We start from the raw sequence: 20,907 nt of genomic DNA, 5'->3' as shown, positions 1-20,907 counted from the left end.
TGAGTTTGGGATAAGGGGGAGTTTGCTGTATCAAGTGACTGAACATCAGTATTAATATGAAAAATAGGGGCATTATCACAAAACCAGATTTTAATTTTTCCATTTCTATCCTGATTTTCTGTGGCTCAAAATATCTTATTGGCCATTTGGTTTGGGAAGAATATGCGTAGTGCTTTTGTATTAAATCATTCACTTTTTGTGCTCTAAAGGAGGGAATGCCGGAGAAGAAATCCAACAGTAGAGGAAACTGCAGCATGGCAGAAACAGGGCTGTAGAGTGGCATGTCCCACTCAGCCCAGGCTGCCTGTCCTCTGGAATTCATTAGCTCTGCCTGGCTCAGACTTTCCTTAACCATGTGTGGTTTTTATTTTTTGTTTGTTTGTTTGTTTGTTTTCCCCCCTTTGAGACAGAATCTCATTATGTTGCCCTCACAGCTCACAGCAACCTCAAACTCTTGGGCTTAAGCGATTCTCTTGCCTCAGCCTCCCAAGTAGCTGGGACTACAGGTGCCCACCACAGTACCCGGTATATTTTGGCTGTAGTTGTCATTGTTTAGCAGGCCTGCGCTGGGCTCAAACCTGCCAGCCTCAGTGTATGTGGCCGGTGCCTTACTGACTGAGCTGTGGGCACCGAGTTGTGTGGTCTTTTTTTGAGACAGAGTCTATGTCGCCCTTGGTAGAGTGCTGTGTCGTCACAGCTCACAGCAACCTCAAACTCTTGGGTTTAAGTGATTCTCTTGCCTTGGCCTCCCATGTAGCCAGGACTATAGGTGCCCGCCACAATGTCTGGCTATTTTTGTTGTCGCAGTCGTCGTTGTTTAGCAGGCCTAGTCCGGATTCAAACCCGCTAGCCTCCAGTGTGGCCGGTGCCCTAACAGATGAGCCATGGGTGCTGAGCCTGAGTTATTTTAATTTTTGAGACAGAGTATCTCTCTGTCACTCTGTGTAGGGTGTCACGGTGTCATTATAGCTCTCAGCAACCTCAAACTCTTAGGTTTAAGTGATTCTCTTCCCTTAGCCTCCCTTGTAGCTGAGACTACAGGCACCTGCCACAGTGCCTGGCTATATTTTTTGTTGTCGTTATTGCAGTTGTCATTATTGTTTAGCTGGCCAGCCCCCGTGTATGTGGCTGAGCTATGGGTGCTGAGCCTTGAATTGTTTTCTTATTGAAAGGAGATAAGATGTATTCATTCATTTTCTGCCATGTTTTTTTTTGGCCGATGGCGACCGAGTGGGCAACTAAGCCCATGGATTCTTTTCAGGCTAGCAGTGGGATCTAAGGAAAGGAACTCATTGTTTGGAATGTATATTCCAGCAGAGATTATTACCTTTATACACGTGTCCTGGAGTGGGGTTAATTTTCAATGTATGTATTTGTAGATACATTGTATTTGGAAAGGAAATGGTATGAAAGCTGTTGAACTCAACTTTTCCAGTATCATGGAGTAAAATAACCCACATTTCCCTTTTTTATGTCTTCTCCATCAGGACGAATGTTATTAAGTAACAGAATGAAACTTGCCAGACAAAGAGTTTTATTCCAAAATGCTATTTTTTTGTTTTATTTTTAAAATAGATGAGTTTGTGATCCCTTTGGACCCTCGGTGGAATATGCAGGCCCTGGATATCATTAGAAATGCAATGGACTTTGACCCACAAACGGACGAGTCTGAGCAGCTCTTTTCCCTTATAGAATCAGTCGCCAATAAGTAGGTGAAACTTGGTGTTCTTGACACTTGCCTTGCTGGCTTCACAGATTTACCTTTCCTGAGACTGTCAGATAGACCCATGTGTGCTTAATGTTGCGCGCCTGAGGGATGGTGGGCTGTTAGACACAACTGCCCTCAGTGTTAACAGTAATGGTGGTATTTGCTATCTGTTTTTTAATGTGTCTTTGAAAAATATTGATTGATTGATTGATTGGGATTCATTGAGGGTAAAAGAATTAGGTATACTGATTCCATTTGTTAGGTACAGTCCCTCTTATATTTGTGTTCCGCCCCCAAGAGGTGTGTCACATCATGACCCAACCCCCACTCCCTTAATCCCTTACCCTCTGCCATGTACTAGGTTATCTACTGGGGATTTGCTGTCTGAAAGTTAATTCTTCATCATAGTATGGTCAGGATTCTGCTGTTCTCTGTGTGATTCTCATCAGCTCCTCTCATTTTCACTGGCTCATTCTCACATAGCTTTTCCTCAGCCATTTGTGTACATCATTCCCCATTCTCAGATGTTGGAAACATACATAGCAACTGCGTGTTTACCCACACACTCGCAAATAAGTGTACAAAGTCGATGGATAAGCCTAGCCTCCCTCATTCTTTACTGTAACGGCATCAGTATAATAAATTTTTAAGAATAATACTATAATTGAAGTATATCATGGATTACAGAAAAGCACAGTAATGAGTATATGATGTTGCTGAATTTTTCAAAGGGAGCTCGTAAACATGGTTTGTATCTCAGAGATTGCCTTGTGCATGCCACTGCCCATCTCTGTAACTTCTGATACCAAAGATTACTTTGTTGGTGGCTGCTTTGAAGCGTTCACAGTGCAGTTTTTGTCAGATCACGGCAGAGTGACAAACCAAAGCTCTGCAGACTCCCTAGACTCAGCTTTCTCCCTCCATCTGTACTTGTCTCCCACTTTAGTAGTCACTACTGTTACCACAATCTCTGTAGTCCAGAATTTGCAGAGTCAGGAGGGGACTGGCAGGATGAAGGAGACTGATGTTCTTCCAAGTGTGCCCAGGATCCAGCACAGAGAGGATATGATGAACAAGGATTATTACTGATAACTATTTGTTTTGCTTTTGAATATCATTATAGGACAGTCATATATCTTAACCGGGAAAAAAGGATTTTTACTGAAGCAAATCTGGTTTCTGTTGGTGGCAAAAAGCTAAGAAATAGTGTTTTGAGAATGTCCTTTGAATTCCATAAAGGTAAGAACATGTACCTTTCGTATTCTTTAATTAGGCATTTGATTGCATAATGATGTAAAGTCGCTGTTTACTGATTCCTTTTGATTTGCTGGCCTGATTTTAATCATGTCCCTTTATTAAATAGCAATGACTGATATTTACGTACTCTGTGTCAGGTGTTTAGCTAAATGCTTTTACATATCCTTGTGAGGTACATCCTCATGTTATGAATGAGGAAAGGTCATACAGACTGGTATAGTAGACTGGAGACCCACAGGTAGGGGAGGGTGGTAAGGGATTAAAAAATTACCTGTCTGGTACAGTGTGTATTATTTGGTGACAGCTACAATAAAAACATAGACTTCACTACTACATGATTCATCCGTGCAAAGAAACAGCTATGCACCCTAAATCTGTTGAAATTAAAAAATTTTAAAAGAAAACTTTGTTTTTTTGAGACAGAGTCTCACTTGGTTACCCTTTGTAGAGTACGTGGCATCGTAGCTCACAGTAACCTCAAACTCTTGGGCTCACGTGATACTTTTGCCTCAGACTCCTCAAGTAGGTGTCCACCACAACACCCGGCAATTTTTTTTTTTTTTTTTCTTTTTTTTGGGAAGCAGAGTCTCACTTTATTGTCCTTGGTAGAGTGCTGTGTCATCACACAGCTCACACCAACCTCCAACTCATGGGCTTAGGCGATTCTTTTGCCTCAGCCTCCCGAGGGCTGAATTTGAACCCTCAGTGTATGGGGCCGCTGCCCTACCCACTGAGCCACAGGCGCCGCCACAATTTTGTTTTTTTTTGGAGATGGGTCTCGCTGTTTCTCAGGCTGGTCTTGAACCTGTTAACTCAAGTAATCCACCTCCTTCAGCCTCCCAGAGTTCTGGGATTACAGGTATGAGCCACTGTGAAAAAAATATTTTTAAATGACTGAGGAAAGGGGCACAGGAAGTGCACAAGGTCACATCTCTAGAAAGTAGCAGAGCCAGAAATTATAAACTGGGTCTCTTGGCATAAAAATATATATATTCATAAGCTTTCCTTCCTTTTCTTTCTTTCTCCTTTGTTTATTTTCTTCAATTAAAAAGATATTTGTGGTTGTTGACAAACATTAAAATTATAAAAGGATAAAAATTATGAACAAGTTCATTCTTGTGACAGCTGCTGTTAATGATAGTCTTTTGTACCTTTTCTGTCTGTTGTAACTGTCCATCCAGGCATACATGTACTTAGTTTTTGTTTTGTACTTAAACACTTAGGTAAAACACTTATGTGAAACATGCATTTTTGTTCTTGAATTTATATGTTTCATTAATTGTCCTTAAGTAAACTCTTATATAAATACACATTTTTACTTTGTAACTTGCATTTTTCATTAATTTTACTTAAACATGTGTATAAAATACATAGTTTTACTCTCATTTGCATTTTTCATTAAGACTTTATTTACATCTATGGGTATACTTGTCTCATTTGCCAAGTTTTTTTTTTTTGTTTGTTTGTTTTGACAGTCTCAAACTGTCACCCTCGGTAGAGAGCCATGGCGTCACAGCTCATAGCAACCTCCAACTCTTGGGCTTATGTGATTCTCTTGGCCTTAGCCTCCCAAGGAGCTGGGACTACAGGTGCCCACCACAACGCCCGGCTATTTTTTGGTTGTAGTTGTCCTTGTTGTTTGGCAGGCCTGGGCTGGGTTCAAACCTGCCAGCTCTGGTGTATGTGGCTGGCGCTCTAGCTGCTAAAGCTACAGGCGCCAAGCCCTGATTTGCCAAGTTTTATAGGACACATTGAGCATCCCTAATCTGAAAATACGAACTTTGAAGTGCTTCAAAATCTGATGTTTTTCCAGTGCTGACATGATGCTACAAGTAGAAAATTTTTCTACTGATGTCATGCTTTGACTCATAGTCAAAATACAGTCAAAATGTAGTTTTATGTGCAATGTTGTTAAAAATATTTTGTAAAATTACTTCTGGGCTATGTGTATAATTTGTATATGAAACATAAATGAATTTTATAGGTAGACTTACATTCTAAGTCCCATTCTTAAGGTGTCAAATTGTGTCTGTGCAAATATCTAAATGGGGTGGGGAGATTTTTTAAATGACTTTAGATTCCAAACTGTTTCTTTGTTTTTTTGAGATAGTGTCTCATTTTGTTACCCTTGGTAGGGTGCTATGGCGTTACAGCTCAAAGCAACCTCAAATTCTTAGCCTTAAGTGATTCTCTTGCCTCAGCCTCCCATGTAGCTGGGAATATAGGTGCCTACCACAGTGCCTGGCTAGTTTTAGAGACAAGGTCTGGGTCTGGCTCAGGTTGGTCTTGAACTTGTGAGCTCAGGCAGTCCACCCACCTCGGCCTCTCAGAGTGCTAGGGTTGCAAGCGTGGGCCACTGTGCCTGGCCCTAGATTCTAAACAGTTTGAATTTGCTTTTGATTTTAAACTTTCGAATTTGACCAGATTATAGTTTATTTTGAAAATGTCTGGGTGGCACCTATGGCTCAGTGGATGGGGCACCGTACCCATATACCGAGGGTGGCGGGTTCAAGCCCGGCCTCCGCCAAACTGCAACCAAAAAATAGCCAGGCATTGTGGCGGGCTCCTGTAGTCCCAGCTGCTCGGGAGGCTGAGGCAGGAGAATTGCATAGGCCCAAAGGCTGGAGGTTGCTGTGAGCCGTGTGACGTCATGGCACTTTACGGGCGGCAAAGTGAGACTCTGTTTCTACAAAAAAAAAAAAAAAAGAAAGAAAATGTCCACAAACTAATTTAAATATGACGGAATGTTCTTATTTATGTTAACTCTAAGATCCGGAGAGCTATCACAGCCTACCTCATGAGATTGTGGTCAACCTTGCAGCATTTTTTGAACTTTGTGATGCACTAATCCTGCTCTGGGTACAGTCTTCCCAGGGGACAGTGTCTGATGCCAGTATGAACGAGGTGAGGAAATGTACCTGTTTTTATTTTAAACAAGATTTGTCTTGTCTTGCTTGGCACAAAAAGACTAACTTTGTTGTTACTATATGGCCAGTATCATTTGAGAAGTATACACACACACTTAAAATCTTTGTGGAGGTATAACTGACATATTATAAACTGTTTGTATTTAAATATGCGAGTTTTGACTTGTACAGGGTGGGCATAAAGTTCGTGTGCAATTTAAAATAGTTAAACAGTAAACTGCACATGAACTTTATGCCTACCTTGTATATATACCTGTGAAACCTTTATCACAATTGAGATTGTGAACCAATCCATCACCCCCAAAGTTACTTCATGCCCTTTTTGTTTTTCTTTTTTCTCTGCTGCTTCCACCCTAACCAAGTAACCCTTGACCTGCTTGCTGTTGATGCAGGCCAGCTTTATTCCCTGTGGATGGAACTATGTAATATATACTTTTTTGTCTTCTTGCAGTCAGCACTGTTACTTTGTGATGCATCCCTGGGGTGTCAAGTATCCAAAGTTCATTTCTTTTTATTGCTGAGTAATGTTCATTTAAGTGGTTCTCCTGTGGTTTATTTATCCCTTTTCTGACATTTAGATTTTAGTCGTTAGTTTTTAATTCACTTAAGTCCTTTTAGGCGTCATTGTTTACATGAAGTTTTGAATCCAAATAATTTTAATAAGTTTAGTACTATTGAGTAGACAGTGTTAAAGTTTTTGGTTTTAGGGTTTCTTTATGATCTTAGAAGTTATCAGATACCCCCAAAAGCTTTTGTTTATGTAGTTATATCTGTCAATATTTATCATATTAGGACCTAAATCCCCAAAATATAAATGTTTTAAAATATAGTAGTAGACCAATTTCATGTTAATTCAAATAAAAAAAAAAGCTGTTTTCCGAAATGAAGCAGGTTGTTTTACATTCCTGTTTCTTCCTGTCTGGCTTAAGAGAAGAAAGCTGGATTTTTAATTCTGCTTCTATATTCAGTCTCTTGCAATTTGGGTGGAAGTTTGTAAGGAAAAAATAGACCAATAGATACAAAGTTGGAAAAGGAGGAATATTTTCATCGTTATTTCATGTAATTGTGAACTCTTTTCTTTGATGGCATATCACAAATGTAATAAGTAGTTTCATAAAGGTTATTTGCAGTGAGGAATCTGGAAAAAAACAAAACACTCAACTTGTCATACATTAAAATCCATTGGTATAGTTTTGACTTTGTTTGGATTTTTAATTTGGGTGAGTTTGTATGTAGCTCATGCATTGGTAATTTGGGAAATGTTGTTCACTACCTGGGTACATTTTGTCCTTTTTATAACTAAATAAAAAGTCATACCTTTCAAAGTCACACAAATCTCTTCTTTAAGTTCTGGGAAGTAGTCAAATTCTTTGTTTCAAAATGGATGAGACCTAAATATGGACGCTAAAGCTGTGAGCCAACGGAAGTAAAACATAGGAGGAACCTTTACAATCTAATGATAGGCAAAGATTTGTTAGGATTCTTCATAATAGGAAAAATATTGATAAATTGGATTTCATTAGAATTACAACTACTTTTTTTTTTGAGACAGAGTCTCACTCTGTCACCCTCAATAGAGCTCTGTGGCATCACAGCTCACAGCAACCTCAAACTCTTGGGCTTAAGCGACTCTCTTGCTTCAGCCTCCCAAGTAGCTGAGACTACAGGCGCCCACCACAACACCCACAGCTATTTTTGTTTTGTTGTAGTTATCGTTGTTGTTTAGCAGGCCTAGGCCAGGCTTGAACCTGCCAGCCTCAGTATATGTGGCAGGCGCCTTACCCACTGAGCTACGGGCGCCGAGCCCAGAATTGAAACTTCTGTTCTTTTTCATAGACTCCTTTATAAACACACGAGAGTGTGGACATAGTGGGAGAAACTGTTTACAAAACACACATTAAATTACCCAAACTAGTAGTAATAGGACAGCCCAGTTAAGAAAATGTTTGTTTTAAATAAATAGAGACAGGGTCACCTGTTGCCTAGCCTTGGAGTATAGTGTCACAGTCATTGGTCACTGCAGCCTTGAACTCTGGGCCTCGAGTGATCCTCCTGCTCAGTCTCCCACGTAGCTGGAACGACAGGTGCTTGTCACTTTGCTGAGGTAATTACAAAAAATTCTTTTAGAGGTGGGGGTCTTGCTGTTTTGCTGGTCTTGAACTCCTGCCTTGAGCAGTCTCCTCCTGCCTCAGCCTCCTAAAGTGCTGGGATTATAGCACATAGGAACCTTTGTACCGGGCGGCGCCTGTGGCTCAAGGAGTAGGGCGCTGGTCCCATATGCCAGAGGTGGCAGGTTCAAACCCAGCCCCGGCCAAAAACCACAAGGAAAAAAAAAAAAAAGTCTCCCTGGGATAGTGCCTTTGGCTCAAGGAACCTTTGTACCTAGCCAACAATCCAGTTTTTAAAATGAGTAATAGACTTGACTAGATGCTTCTCAGAAGATAGGTTAATGTCTAGTACCTTGAAAAATGGCAACAAAAACATTACTAATTATCAAGGAAATATAATTGAAACCCAATTAGGTACCCTTGACCAGAGCAATACCGGAGCAATTAATATCACTAACAGTAGTAAGTATTGGCAAAGAAATAAAACACCTCAAGCTCTCCTCCACTTGTGGTGGAATATAAATAATGCATTGCCTTGTAAGACAAAGGCTGTTAGGAAATGACATGTATACTACAGGAGTCAGTAACCTCTTTTTCTCTAATAACTTCACTTCTCATACTAGTAGAAAAGTAGTTTGCCTTAATATTCCTCCAAACATTCCAGTCCAGGCTTAGACCTTTCATTTTGCTTGTGAGGACGATTAACAATGAAAGTCTGCATTGTGTGTGTTTTACTGAGAGATGTTTGTGAGCAATCTTGGTTTACTTTGTTTTTAGATCTTAAGTTCTGTGAGGTGGCGAGACCGGTTTTGGACTGTGGCTGACACAGTCAAAGTGGACACCCCAGGTCTGGCCCTGCTGGCCCTCCACTGGCACTGGGTTTTAAAACATTTGATCCAGCAGATCCCCCGACTCTTGATGCATCATGAAGACAAGTAAGATTGATGTTTAGAGCAATCATGTCTGTAACTATACAAAGATGATGTTATAGATGAGAGGGCTTGGAATTGAAACCACATCTTACCTTGCTTTTATTTGCTTGGCATAGTGGTGAATGTAAATAACAAGTAAAATGTAGATGACTTCTCTTACTGTCCAGGGCTTCCCCTCTTCCTTATTTCCTCTCTGCTTTTATTCTCCTTTAAAGATATTACAAAGAGGTGCAGACTGTCTCAGAACATATTCAGCATTGTCTAGAGAACCTGACTGGTGGCTTCCCTGGTATAAAGAAGTTGCAGAAGTTCCTGGGACGACCATTTCCTTTCAAGGTACGTCCGGAAGCATGTAGTAAATAAGATTTGATGACTTCTTTTGAGGTTCTTGTGGAACGTGGGAACTGACATTCTACTACACTCATCCTTGTCTGCAAAGCTGAGCTATCCCTTGGTCCCTGTGGGACATTCATTTTAGGACCTCCCTCAGATTCCAAGAGCCAAGGATGCTCCAGGCGTTTATGTAAAATGTCACAGGGTGTGTGTACAGCCTGTGCACATCCTCCTGTACCTTTAAACCATCTCTAGATTATTCATGATACTTGATTTGTGAGCCATTACAAAAGTTTTGAGATATACAAAAATTAAGAAAAAGTCTGTAGGTATGGAAATAAACGAAGTCCTCCCAGCAACACCAATAAGCTGAACAAGTTGAATCAGAAAGGAGCTGTCGACTGTTTCTTGGAAATGAAATTACACGTAATATAAATTGTGTATCAGTGTGAATAGTTGTTATACTGTATGGATTAGGTAATAATAATAAGAAATTGCTTTCAAGACAGACTTAACCATTGGTTTCTGTCAGCAAATATTTCCAGTGTGCATTTGGGTTGAATCTGTGGATGTGGAGGGGAGACAGCATTCCATGAATACAGTTATCATTTTACTCACTCCTGAGACTATTAAGGGCTGAGTAGAGTTTTAACCTTATTACTGTAAAAATTTCCTGAGAGGAACAGAAGTAAACAAATCCTTTGTTTTCTAGAAGCATTAAGAAAATATCTTAAATTTCTTCTCAGACATGTTTAGGCTGGTAAAAAGAACCAAGTGTTTCCTCTGTAGTAGTTTCTCTGGGTTTTATTATTTCAGAACCAGATGGTGGTGGATTGCTTCTCACAATTGAAGGTCCTGAGCAGAGTGCTTGCCATCAGGGAGTGGACACCTGCTCTTGGGGAGAGTGGATGGCAAGAAGATGTTTGTCGTCTCCAAGTGGTTGCTTCTGAGTGGACATTAAAGAAAAGTCTTCTACAGGCCTGGGGATTGATCCATAGAGCTAATATTCTGGAAGGTGTCAACCTAGGTAATATATCCTAGGATATCTTCGTCCCTACAGCCAATTAGATTTTTCTTTTTGCAAATGTAGTATAAGAACCGCTAATAAGTGTCAGGCATATGGTCAACTTACATACATTTTTAATTTTATCATTAAGAGTCCTACAGTTATTATCATTTAACAGATAAGAAGCTCAAAGCCCAGGTTCAGTAGCTTAGCCCGTGAACTCAGATTGATCTCACAGTCACATGACTGGCTGTCAAGCATCCAGAGCTTGTGCCCTTGACCACTGTGCTCTAACACAACACTTTTCATTCTGTCCAGATGAATTACAGAATCTTGTGTGTGCTCAGTGTTCAGAACTAAAAGCCAGAGGGCTTTCACTTGGTGGTCTGGAGCAAAAGCATGGTGAAACTTCCTTCACATGCCAGCCAGGCTTTACCTCCTTAATCCAGCTCACCAGGAGTGTTCATCTGTGGCCTGTCACGGAGTACCTGGCTATGCTATGGCAGTACAAAATAACAGCCGATTTCATGGCGCAAGTTTGTCTGAGAAGGTAAGCCATTCTTTTACGGTATTTCTTTGTGGGAACATTTTTTTCTTGTCGTTTTGTGTATGCTTTATGTGTGCCAAGACACAGACTTATCTTGAGAGGAGCGATTGCTGAAGCAGAGGGAGATCACTTCAAAAGCCAAACCTTCCTGAGAACCCTGCGCCAGTTTTGAAAAATTACTAGGCGTTTGGTCACTGGGGTTATTCTGTTTTCATATCAATGCACCGTGCACTCCATGTGTTCCACCTTCCCTGATGCAGCAGTTTTCTAACAGCTCATTGAGAGTCGACACCCCATCTTCTTCCTGTTTATCTTTGGAACAGGGTCAGCAAAAATCAGCAACCCCACGTAGACGAGGAGATAAGTCATCATGTCACATTTTGTCTTAAGCACACACCAGTTGCTCCCCAAGAGCTTCGAGACCTTTGGTCCTTGCTGTATCACCAGAAGGTAAAAACCAAAATCGGAAAGAAATAAGCCTTATTTACATCATGAATCAATTAGATTTGCTGTGACAGAGTGGGTTGCACATTTTATTTATTCTTGGAATTCCATACTGCAAATCCCACTCTTACCTGAATTACTGCCAATGAGGATATTTGCTTTTTGAAAATTATCAGAAATATACAGCAGTCTCCAGGTTACGAAAAGTTTAATTTGTATGTAAGTTGGAACAGGTACATTACCTGTAATAGCCTGCATTAGTAATTGCAAATTTTATGTAAGTCAGATGTTTGTAACTCAGGAACTCCCTGTATTATGATAGTGTTTTTACTCTTCCCCTTAAATGACCATTGAATACTATAAAACACTGGTTAATATTATTTCATTATTACAATATTAAAATTTTTTATGGTCTTTTGCTGGTATTATAATGGTGTAAATTATTTAACTTAGACTTTTTCATACAACCTCATAAAAGCTTATCATAGTTTTATCACATTATAAACAGGTTATGTGCCTTGACTAAGATGACCTAGGTGACAGGATCAGGAAAATTAGGACTAGTACCTTTAAACTCATGTTAGTTTTAGATGGGCCTTAGAAGAGGCCTGAGAATGTGATTTATAGACACATATTCGCTTACTCTAATTATTTCGTTATTTCTAGGTGTCTTCTGAAGAAATTGTTTCTCACTGGTCTGAGTTATTTACTTCCACGTTTATGTCTTTCTGGAGCAGTACTGTGACCACAAATCCAGAGTACTGGCTAACGTGGCCCCCTCTGCCTGGTCTGCAGCAGAGAGAGGTGCTTAACTCCCTTTGGGATTCTGCAATGAAGGTTTGTCAGCCTAAAGTCATAAAAATGTGTTATGACAGAAAGAAAATACTTTCTTGTTAGATCTAACAGTAAACATTTATTCCCAGCATAGAGTAATGACTAAATAGGTTATTACAATACTTTCTTTTTTTTAGCATCTTAGTATGTATACTGTCAGTAAAGGTGTTTCATCTTTCATTGATATGTGAGATAAGTAAAAATGTTTCATTTAAAAAGTCTTCAAATTTTTGTAGTTAAAAATTTTTTTCGGGGCGGCGCCTGTGGCTCAGTCGGTAAGGCACCAGCCCCATATACCGAGGGTGGCGGGTTCAAACCCGGCCCCGGCTGAACTGCAACCAAAAAAAAAAAATAGCTGGGCGTTGTGGCGGGCGCCTGTAGTCCCAGCTACTTGGGAGGCTGAGGCAAGAGAATCGTTTAAGCCCAGGAGTTGGAGGTTGCTGTGAGCTGTGTGATGCCATGGCACTCTACTGAGGGCCATAAAGTGAGACTCTGTCTCTACAAAAAAAAAAAAAAAAAAAAAAAAATTTTTTTTCGGGTGGCACCTGTGGCTCAAAGGAATAGGGCGCCCGCCCCATATGCCGGAGGTGGTGGGTTCAAACCCAGCCTCGGCCAAAAACTGCAAAAAAAAAAAAAAGGTACAATATGTGTATATAAAATTTTTTTTTTCTTTTTTTTTTTTTTTTTGGTAGAGACAGTCTCATTGTACCGCCCTCAGTAGAGTGCCGTGGTGTCACACGGCTCACAGCAACCTCTAACTCTTGGGCTTACGCAATTCTCTTGCCTCAGCCTCCTGAGCAGCTGGAACTACAGGCACCCACCACAACGCCCGGCTATTTTTCTGTTGCAGTTTGGCCGGGGCTGGGTCCGAACCCGCCACCCTCGGCATATGGGGCCGGCGCCCTACTCACTGAGCCACAGGCGCCGCCCCCAATTTTTTTTTTTCTAATTATAACAAATTTAAACAGTATAGAACCATGTGTATGTATAATATAGAATTCGTTGGAAATAGTCTGCTCTGTATCCTTCTAATTACATTTTTTATTACATACATATGTAGACTTAAGTAAGTCCCTAAATATGTCATGACAGTGTGTACATGTCATTCTAGCTTATTCTTTTTAAGATATTCCATAGCAATGATGTGTCAGAATTTAATCACTTTTTTAGTGATAAATGTTGAGGCTTCTTGCCCTGCCGCGTAAGAAGCATGGCTGCAGTGACTGTCCTTGTGTTAATCTTTGTCCATCTGCTGTGTATTTCAGTGGGTAGTTTATTAAATTAGAATTTAATTCATTCTACTCTCATTTGAAATGCCACTTTCCTCGTATACCTTATTCCCACAAGTGTTTATGGATTTATTTGGACTCTATTCTGTTCTGGTGCTCTATCAAAATGGCTTTCTTTATGGTAAAATAACTCTCAGAGCCTTTAAACGTGTGGCTCCCTAAGCACTGTGTGGGGTATGTAGATTTGCCTGTCATATGTATTTGGCCACCTAGTCCTTTGTGTGGGCACTGTTACTGTGGCCCAGATTAATAGTCCAAGGAGCACAGGCTTGACAGAGTGTGTCCCTGGCTCTTAAGTTTGTCTTGTCACTCCTTTCCCTCTATCCAACTCTCGTCTTCCTTCAGTGTGACACTTTCTCTTCTGCACAAATGGTCTCCCTGGTCCTCAGGTTTAAGGGGTTTCGTCGTACCCATTGTTCCTCATTCCTTGAGGCCCACTGTCACCTGAGCCTTCTGCTCCTCTCATACCAGCTCTGCCTGGTGCTTCCCTATTCCAAGCATGCTGGACCTTCTTTTTCTATTGCTGCTACTTTCTAAATGTCCTAGTACTACTTGTTGGAATCATTTACTTTTTAAAAGTTACTTGGTTCTTCTCTTTACCCATCAGGGCCCTGGCAGCTTCAGTAGACCCATACTCTCTAAGTGCTGCTTTGAAGTCATGACCAGCAACTGCAGATCAAGCACCTGGGATGTAAACGGGCTCCCTATCTTGTCCTCCTCCCACGTCACCCTGGGAGAGTGGGTTGAGAGAAGCCAGCAGCTGCAGGACATCAACTCAGTGCTTTGGACCAACATGGCTGTCCCTTCAGTGGCAGAGTTCAGGTATTCTCTCCCCTGGGAGCAGACTGGTAGCAGGGACCAGTCAGAGCGTGTACAGGCTAGTTCTGGTGGGTGAAGGGTATCTGTTGCCTGTATCAGCATGTTTTTAGGCTCCCATGAGCTTGCTGGTTCCTATATCAGTTTTAAGCAGATTGTGATCAAGAGGGTGATACTTAGTTAACCACTTAAAACATAAAGGCTGAGTGTTGTGGTTTGCACCTGTAATCCCAGTACTTGGAGAGGCCAAGGTCGGTGAATCACCTGAGGCCAGAGTTCGGAGATGGGCCTGGGCAACATAGCAAGACCTTGTCTCTACAAGGTGTGGTAGTGTGCACCTATTGTCTTGTCTACTCAGGAGGCTTTCTTGAGGCCAGGAGTTCAAGGCTGCTGTGAGTTATATTATCCCACTGCACTCCAGCAAGACCCTATCTCAGAAAACAAAGTTATGAGAGCAGTAGTTTATTTCCAGGTACTGACAGTGCTTTGCAGCTGTCCTTTCTGGACAGAGTGGCAATGGTATATGAGAAGGAATGCCGTTTCTGCAGTGTGGGCCCTCATGTGCTCTGTGCCACCCCCCACCTCCCCCACAGGCGCACGGACTCCCGGCTGCAGGGCCTGGTGCTGTGCCGACACCTGGCGGCCCTCACAGAGCTGCTTCCAGAGCTCCAGCGGCAGGATTACGTGCAGAGCTGTGAGCAGCTGCTTCTTGGCGATAGCCAGGCCTTCCAGGCTGTGGGCCAGGCTCTTGGGGACATGGCCAGTCAGGAGGTGCTGCCCAAGGAAATGCTCTGCCTTTTGCTCACCTCCCTGCACCACTTTTGTGGGGAAGCAGAGAGTAAGAGGAACCTGCCGGAGCCAGCCCAACGAGGGAGCCTCTGGGTGAGCCTCGGCTTGCTCCAGATTCAGACCTGGCTTCCTCAGGCCCGCTTCGACCCTGCCACAAAGAGGAAATACAAGCTTGTGTACTCCAAGGAAGAGGTATGGGAGGCAAGAGCTGGCGCATGGGCATCTTCTCTGACTTGCTGGATTTGCTGGATGTGTCACTCCTTTTACTCCCTTATGTGTGCCCAGATCATCAAAAGGATGATACTCATGAGCTGCCTGTCACCTCCCAGCACTGTGTTTTCCTCTTCGAGAGTTCCTCTGATGAGGCTTAGGTTCTGGGTTCTTATGAAGGGGCCTTTCATAAGGTTCTGACATGTATGTGTCCTAAAGTGCTGTCAGAGAGACAGGGGTATTCTGCTCTTCCCAGACTTCCTCTATCTGAACTAACTTCTGGTAGTATCCTCTGACCTAGGAATTTTGAACTTGAAGCTTAGGAATCAAGTAGACTCAGATAATGTGCTATCCCTTGCTCTAAGAACCTCCAACCAAACTCAGGAACCTGATACATTAAAATAGTGATATACTAGTATTGTATTTTGAAGGAAGAAAATTATATTAATTGGAGTGACGGTTGAGCTGTTGTAGCATGGAGACCCGAAAGTTCAATGGCAGAAATAGTTTCTTCACCTAGCAGCTGACGTGAGTCATCTAGGCTAATGGAGCAGAGCTACCTGTCCATGGTCACTTAGGAACCTGGGTTCTTCCCGTCTTGCTCTACCCGCTCATCATTTCCTCGCTTGCATGGTCATGGCTAAGACAGCTGACCGGTCTCTCTCCTTTCCATTAGTTACATCAACTGCAGTGTGAGTGGAAGACCCAGGCTCTGTACTGCCAGCTGCAGACTGGAAGACACCTGGGAGACGAAGAGGTCATCAGTTACTCTCATCCTCACGTCAGGTGATGAAACAGAGTGCTCGTTTGTGTTGGGGGTTATTGCTCTCCTTTGAAAAGGAGTTTATGGGTGGCGCCTGTGGCTCAGTCGGTAGGGCGCCGGCCCCATATACCGAGGGTGGCCGGTTCAAACCCGGCCCCGGCCAAACTGCAAACAAAAAAAATAAAAAAAAAAAGAAAAGGAGTTTATGAAGTTTGCCATGTAGTTGTAGTGTTAGTAGAGGTATAATAAGACCTTTGAACTGTGTTAGCAATTATGGCTCAAAGGCTGGGTGCAGTGGCTCATGCCTGTAATCCCAGCACTGTGGGAGACCAAGGTGGGTGGACTGCTTGAGCTCACAGGTTCGAGACCAACCTGAGTAAGAGCAAGACCCTGTCTCTAAAAATAGCTGGGTGTTGAGGCAGGTGCTTATAGTCTCAGCTACTTGAGAGGCTGAGGGCAAGAGAATCTCTTGAGCCCAAGAGTTTGAGGTTGCTATGAGCTATGATGCCATGGCACTCTACTGAGGGTGACAAATGAGACTGTATCTCAAAAAACAAAAGGCGTTGGTTATAGTCAGGAAAACGATATGCTCTGTGGAGGGAGGCAGAGGGTATTCGATTGTGAATTCACACCTGGCCAAGTGGGTTGAAGCCAGACCTAGTCTTAACACAGAGGAAGGTGTGGTGTCTCATCCTGTGGTTCTCTGCTGTGTTCGACTGTAGGGCTGTTGCCTTACAGGGGTCCTCAAACTACGGCCTGCGGGCCACATGAGGCTGTGTGATTGTATTTGTTCCCGTTTTGTTTTTTTACTTCAAAATTCAAAATAAGATATGCGCAGTGTGCATAGGAATTTGTTCATAGTTTTTTTTTTTTTTAACTATAGTCTGGCCCTCCAATGGTCTGAGGGACAGTGAACTGGCACCCTATTTAAAAAGTTTGAGGACCTCTGCCTTAGGAAGTACTATGCTTATCTGAAATTGGTTGCTTATCTGAAATACCTGGCACTGGAAGTTTTTTGGATTTTAGAATATCAGTATTATGCCAGTTGAACATCCCAAATCTGAAACTCTGAATCTAAAATGCTCTAGTGAGCATTTCATTTGAGTGTCATGTCAGCACTCAGAAAGCTCAGGCTGGATAGTACAATATGTTCTAAGTTCCAGTCCTTCTGCTTTCGGATTTAGACACTGGGTTGATCACTTGATGCTATTAAGCTTCAGTGTCCCTATCAGTATAAAGATGATTGTAATTACCTACTTCAATAAGCCATCACAAGGCGTGGGTGAGATAGGTGTCTGAAGCCCCATCACCGTGTCTGACATGCAGTTAGTGTGCTATAATGTCATTCGTTTTTAATGTGACTGCCAGTGTTAGCATATTACTTCTCAGGAGCCCGTATGTTAGCATATTCTCTGGAGTCTTCATTATATTTTCCTGACTGAGGGCCCAATCTAGATCTGTTGTTCATCTGACAGAATTTACATATTTGTTTATTTACCTTTAGGTCCCTTCACCAAAGGATCAGTCAGCTGGAGAATGTAATCTGCAGCCTGTTGAAGAAGCAGGCTTTCAGGCCACAGTCGCCCACCCATGAGTCCCTGCTACAGGAGATCCATCATTATGTCTCCAGCATCGCTAAGGCCACCGCTGTGCAGGACCTGCTCTCACGGCTCTTACAGGCTCTGCATGTGGATGGGCCGCCATCTGCCCAAGTAGTGCAGAGCCTTCTGAAGGAGGAGGCCGCTTGGCAGCAGTCGCACCACCAGTTCTGGAAGCGATTGGCAGAGGAGTATGCCCTATACCCGGACCTGGTGGCTCCACTGCAGGCATCCGTCTTACAGTTGCAGCACGGCATGAGGCTGGTGGCGTCTGAGGTCCACTCCCTGCTGTATAGCAGCACAGTCTGTGCCGATGGGCTGGAGGCCCTGGCCACAGCCCTGCTGGCTTTCCCCTCGGTGGGCCCCACCTTCTCCACCTACTACGCTCATGCAGACACTCTGTGCTCAGTGAAGTCGGAGGAGGTTTTTCGAGGCCTGGGGAAGCTGGTCCTCAAGTGGTCCGGAGGAAAGGAGCTGGATAGCAAGGGCCAAAGGCCCTGTCTCAGCCGGGAACAGCTGCTACTGAATGCCCTCCTTCACTTGCGCTCCCATGTACTGTGCAAGGGAGAGCTGGACCAGAGGGCCCTGCAGCTCTTCAGACACGTGTGCCAGGTGAGCTGTCTCTGAGGACATGGCAGGAAGGCCCTAGGGAAATGAGGAGTGCCCAGTGGGTGTAGGGACAGTGAGGTTGGGCAGTGGGGAGTCTACTGTTTGTGTCCCCCCCCACACACACACACACATTTAAAGTAATGTGTTCTAATAGTATACAGTTTTAGTTTTTTTCTTAAAATAGTAGCACCTTTTAAAAAATACAAATCTTAGCTTAGTGACCCAACATTTAACAGAAAAAAGAATTGCTGTGTTTGAGGTCAATTCCAGTCCCCTCCGAGGCCTCTGCGACATGTCTTTAAGCTGTTGGGGCTCTACAAATGCACCACACCCACAGATGAGGTCACTGTGCTTGCTGGTCTGCTTGTTAAAGCTTAGCATGTGGTGGTTCATTTTCCTGTTACCGTCTGCATCATATTCAGTGCCTGCCAAAGTTTCTATGTTATAGTCATAAGTAGTTGAGGTAATTTCCTGTCATTGAACATTTACGTATATATATATATACATATATCTGTCTCCAGGTATAAGTTCTGCAGGTCAGCATTGCTGGTCAAAGATTTAACACACTTCTTATTTCTTCAACCTTTAGCAACATTGGATGGTTTCTTTAATTTACAGTTTTTTGCCAATTTAAGGGCTTAAAATCTTAGCGGTATTAGAAAATTCAGGCAGTGTCAGTTTTGCCTGATTAGGAACTTTGACCACCAGCTCTGGGGCTGTTTTCCTTGCTGACCTCCTGAGCTTGCTCCTTGAGGTGCCAGCAACATGCAGTCGGAATCCCAGCCTCTTCGTAGTAGACCATGAGCCTGTCTTGGTACCAAGTCCCACTGTAGTCGCTCGCTACTATGGATAAGCTGGGAAAGGGCTGTCAGGGAAAGAAAACTCTCACACTCAGTTATTTGCAGTGAAATAACTGGTGAGCCCCGGAGAGGCAAGCAACTTGACATGCTCAGAGCAGCAAGGAGGTGCTGCCTCGGAGGAAACCTCAGGGGTATTTTATTGAGCATGAAAAATGTATACATGTCAGGGAACATAGCAGGGAACAAAAAGTTAATTATAAACAGAAAGAAACTCTAACCTCATTACTCAACATAGGATAAGAATCATTTTTTATCATGAGGTAAAGAACAAGGAAGTAATAGGAAATAGCAAAAGAGAACAATGTCATCTAGTCACGAGATCAGAGAGGTACAGAAGAAACGGGTACAATGCTTAGGGAGTGAACTTTAGCTTCCTTGACTCTCCCTGGGTCGCATTCTATACTTTACTTGCCCAGCAGATGTTAATTAATAATTGCTAGAACAGATCACAGCCAGTGCTGTGGTAGGACGGGGCGCGGAGGGGGCATGTCACGGGAGTCCAGGCTGTTGACTCAGGAGTGTTGGCTCTGGGCAGTCTTGTTGGTGAATATTCAGTTTAAACCCTCAGGTTGTTTCCAACTCTGCGCTATGTGCAGCACTGCAGGTCTGAGAAATCCGGATGCTGTCAGCAGACTTTCTGAATGTCAGCCTAAGCTACTTCTGTCCCTGGCCCCAGTCATTCACCCATATCTCTAACCCACACGCTGTTAGCTCCTGACAGGATGTTCCCAAGAACTGTACTGTGGCAAGTTTTTACACCTTTGAAATTACAACACAGCAAGGGGGAATTTCCAAACTGTGAGTCCTAAAGATACACAATGTGGAAACAAAACCATTTGCTCTCATATGCAGTTTAATTTCTTGGATGTCGCTTTTTATTAGTTTTGAGCCGTGGTACTTCCTTTTCATGAGAAGAGCAAAATTTACCTTTTTTGGGTGAGAGTGCCTCAGCAAAGGCCACTCAGCTTCCATCTGTGTGTGACTTTCCAGGAAATCATCAACGAGTGGGACGAGCAGGAGCGCATCGCCCAAGAGAAGGCCGAGCAGGAAAGCAGCCTGTACAGATACAGGAGCAGGGGCTCCCGGACAGCCCTGAGTGAGGAGGAGGAGGAGGAGCGGGAGTTCAGAAAGCAGTTCCCACTGCACGAGAAGGTAGAGCGCTGGTGACCCTGTTTGTTCTGGATTGAGTTCACTGAGGCCACATTCTTTCCCTCCGAACAGCTGCGTAGTCTTCTTACTATACCTTAAATGCATATATAAAACTTACTTCATTTTCTCAATTATTCACATTCCTTTTTTACTCTTCTTTTAGGCTGATCAGGAGCAGATTCTGATTTCTTTCCTTCCCTTTCCCTTTCTTCTTTCCCCCTTCTCTTTTACCTTTTCTCCTCCTCCCTCCCCTCTCCTTTCTCCTCTCATTGCCTCAGAATCTTGCTCTGTTTCGCAGGTTAGAGTGCTGGGGCATCATCACAGCTCACAGCAATCTCCAACTCTTTTTTTTTTTTTGAGATAGAGTCTTACTATGTTGCTGTCAGTAGAGTGCTGTAGCGTCACAGCTCACAGCAATGTCAAACTCTTGTGCTCAAGTGATTCTCTTGCCTCAGCCTCCCATGTACCTGGGACTACAGGCGCCTGCCACAACGGCGGGCTATTTTTTTGTTGCAGTTGTCATTGTTATTTACCTGGCCTGGGCCGGATTCAAACCTGCCAACCTCAGTGTTTGTGGCCAGTGCCATAACCACTATGCTATGGGTACTGAGCCTCAGCCTCCAACTCCTGAACTCAAGCCATTCTCTCTCAGTCTCCCAAGTAACAGGAGCTACAGTGTGCCCCACCAAACCCAACCCAGGTTCTGATTTTCAAAAGTTCAGTGGCTC

At 43.1% G+C, this 20,907-nt stretch overlaps 1 protein-coding gene across 3 annotated transcripts in view; it reads left to right on the top strand.

Annotated features, from left to right (window-relative positions):
* The window catches only part of MDN1 (midasin AAA ATPase 1), a 170,033-nt gene that overhangs the window by 104,152 nt on the left and 44,974 nt on the right, over nucleotides 1–20,907 (top strand). For all 3 annotated transcript variants that reach the window (XM_053591190.1, XM_053591189.1, XM_053591191.1), the window contains 14 exons: nucleotides 1,576–1,708; nucleotides 2,832–2,947; nucleotides 5,736–5,869; nucleotides 8,778–8,935; nucleotides 9,148–9,268; nucleotides 10,082–10,292; nucleotides 10,590–10,821; nucleotides 11,142–11,268; nucleotides 11,929–12,099; nucleotides 13,993–14,207; nucleotides 14,795–15,182; nucleotides 15,877–15,986; nucleotides 17,468–18,173; nucleotides 20,021–20,182. In XM_053591190.1, coding sequence (XP_053447165.1) covers nucleotides 1,576–1,708; nucleotides 2,832–2,947; nucleotides 5,736–5,869; nucleotides 8,778–8,935; nucleotides 9,148–9,268; nucleotides 10,082–10,292; nucleotides 10,590–10,821; nucleotides 11,142–11,268; nucleotides 11,929–12,099; nucleotides 13,993–14,207; nucleotides 14,795–15,182; nucleotides 15,877–15,986; nucleotides 17,468–18,173; nucleotides 20,021–20,182 — 2,984 coding nt within the window. The remainder of the gene's footprint in view (nucleotides 1–1,575; nucleotides 1,709–2,831; nucleotides 2,948–5,735; nucleotides 5,870–8,777; nucleotides 8,936–9,147; nucleotides 9,269–10,081; nucleotides 10,293–10,589; nucleotides 10,822–11,141; nucleotides 11,269–11,928; nucleotides 12,100–13,992; nucleotides 14,208–14,794; nucleotides 15,183–15,876; nucleotides 15,987–17,467; nucleotides 18,174–20,020; nucleotides 20,183–20,907) is intronic.

This window comes from Nycticebus coucang, chromosome 5 (genome assembly GCF_027406575.1).
Source record: "Nycticebus coucang isolate mNycCou1 chromosome 5, mNycCou1.pri, whole genome shotgun sequence".
Taxonomy (NCBI): Eukaryota; Metazoa; Chordata; class Mammalia; order Primates; family Lorisidae; genus Nycticebus; species Nycticebus coucang.
Note: the sequence above shows the minus strand (reverse complement) of the source record. Positions and strands in the feature narration are given on the sequence as shown.